This window comes from Monomorium pharaonis, chromosome 9 (genome assembly GCF_013373865.1).
Source record: "Monomorium pharaonis isolate MP-MQ-018 chromosome 9, ASM1337386v2, whole genome shotgun sequence".
NCBI classification, from domain to species: domain Eukaryota; kingdom Metazoa; phylum Arthropoda; class Insecta; order Hymenoptera; family Formicidae; genus Monomorium; species Monomorium pharaonis.
Window position 1 is genome coordinate 3,676,836 of NC_050475.1, and position 2,629 is coordinate 3,679,464.

Below are 2,629 nucleotides of genomic sequence, written 5' to 3' on the forward strand. Positions count from 1 at the left end.
ATGGTTTATATTTTAGTATATTTTCGAAGCCTAATGTTTTACTTACAAAGTTTCAATAATTTTCTATCAATCCCATTACTTTTGCAACCATCAAATACAATATTGAAAAAAGTCAGAGAGAGATATTTCATATTCTTAAGAAAATTTAATTTTTTTTCTACGAGTTAAATACACAAATTTTAATTTCTTTGACATTTTAAAACATTGAATTTTTCCAGTTTAAAAGTCTTTTCATCCATGACTCTTTGAGTTCTTCAATGCGCGAATATCATGACTGATAAACAATATCAAGCGTATCAAACGTACCAACGCTTCATTCGAATTTGGTTAACTATCGGTGGTTGTTGGTACATGCCCACAAAATCCGGCAAGCCTACATACTACTGGCCAGTTTTTGTGCTTTGGCTAACAATTGCGAATACAGTGATAAAAATGAATTTAATCTACATCTCTAGGCATAACTTAGCACATATGATGAAATTCATAGGAAACTCTTTATCTACAATTGGCTCCCTTATCAAGGTACTAATTAATAAATGTGATCCCGCGTGTGATTCTCGCCATTCCTTACCCTCTCATGACCCTCGAGGATCCCCAGTGTAATCCTCGAAACATCCCTTCTGCATTTCAAAATCTTGAGGAACCCAATGTGATCCTCAAGACATCTCTACGTCCTCTTCTTCCCAATCCGAAGAACTTAGTGTTCTTCGAATCTCTCCTACTATTTCAACCCCCGAAGAACATCAGTGTTTCTTGAATCTCTTCAAGTATCCCTGTTTTCCTCACGTAATCATTTAGTAAACCCTTCGACTACTTCCTTGTTCCGCGTTTATCGTTATAACTATAGAATTAAAATAAAAAATTCTTTTTGTTTCCCTTTCTCCGCGACATACTTGTATATATAATATCTGTACAACTATATATGTACATACATACTCACTATGCGTTTTAAATTTGATTATACCACCGTTATTACAAAATTATCAAATCACAGCTTCAGCGCTTTGTATTTTTATTTTTTTGTAGTAGATTAGAGTAAATACTTTTGTTAATTTTACGTAAAACTTCATCATTCATTTAAGTTTTTACGATCTCCTTTCATCCCGAACAAAGATAGCACTTGGTCCGATCCCGAGTTAAAGCAATTCAATTCGTTGACTCGAAACTTGGACTGACAGACGCACGATTCGAAAACGAGTTATAACGAGCTTATCGGCATGCTAATCCACATTTTTCAGTCACAAAAAGTGCGTTCGACCCAAGGCACCTACCCTCTCTTAATTTGCGTGCCTACGGGAATTACACGTTTAATTACGTCCTTCTCTGCCTTACCTACTCTCTCTGAGATATCCTTCCAACCAAAATAAATAAAGTTAAATCCTATAAGGCTGGACGTAACAGTATAACATAATCAATATAATATCGCGATATTAAATGTGCTACGTCTAATTGTAATTTCTTTATTTTATAAGAAATAGAATTATACATTTCTGATTTTCTTTAAGGTGATAAGCTTTTTGATAAATCGCGGCTCCTTGATAAAGTATCACCAGACGCTAAATGAGTCCTTTGAGGAGGAGCTTATGCAAAACAAGAAAATCCGGACTATGATATTGTCATCTCAGCGTAAAATTTACATTGTGACGTATACATATATCACCATTATAACTGCATTTGTGCTTATGGCTTATATGTTTCCATATATCTACATAATTCGCGATCTTTGCCACTTACGTTTGACTACGAATTACACTTTGCCGATGAGTAAGGGGTATGGATACTTCTGGCCCGTTCCCGACAATTTTTTGTATCATTTTTATTTGCTTATCAAGACGATTTTGGTGATGCTCGCTGTCACCACTTCGACTGGCGTCGACAGTATTTTTGGCCTTTATGTCTATCAATTCGTCTCGACGCTTCGTTTTATGACTTTCAGACTCTCGAATTTGTCCATTGAAAGTTTTTCAGATCAGTTAAGAACGTGCATAAAGAAACATCAGAAGTTACTGCAATGCCGCAACACGCTAGAACACATCTATGGACCCATCATTCTTTGGCACATTATTACCAATGCTGTGCTTATTTGCACATTGATATACGAGATGATGCAAGTACGTAAATAGCATATTAATGCAAAAACTGGCACTTAATCTTTTAATCAACTGTATATTATGTATATGCAATCAATTCTTTAATATAATATTATATAATTATTAATGTTTGCAACAGTCTTCGAATTTTAATCTTCGCAACTTGTTTGTATTTCTAATATACACTTCAATAAAGCTGTTTCAAATGTTTATATACGCATGGTGCGGCACCATTCTTACAAATGCAGTAAGTTTTACTGATTTGATAAAGCAATTATTATAACAGAAAATAAATCGTTTTATATTATCTAGAGTGATAATTTCCGTAATGGAATATACTTTGGTAAATGGCATAATTCGAATCTCGATCATCACGTAAGAGTAAATGTTATTTTGATGCTGATGCAAAAACCAATGACTATATATGCAATTTTCTCACCCGTCGATGTAGTCTTATTCGGTAATGTAAGTTTTTTAATTATAATCACCCGTGTAAGTCTGAGTAAACTTTAACTGTTAAATCATTCAGTTTTATCGCG

General features: G+C 34.1%; 1 protein-coding gene across 1 annotated transcript; it reads left to right on the forward strand.

The window, feature by feature from the left end:
* Positions 1–270: 270 nt before the first annotated feature.
* Positions 271–2,629, forward strand: LOC105831613. The gene is made up of 2 exons (XM_036292103.1): positions 271–522; positions 1,479–2,629. The coding sequence occupies exons 1-2, from the start codon at positions 271–273 to the stop codon at positions 2,121–2,123; spliced, it is 897 nt and encodes a 298-aa protein (XP_036147996.1). The 3' UTR covers positions 2,124–2,629.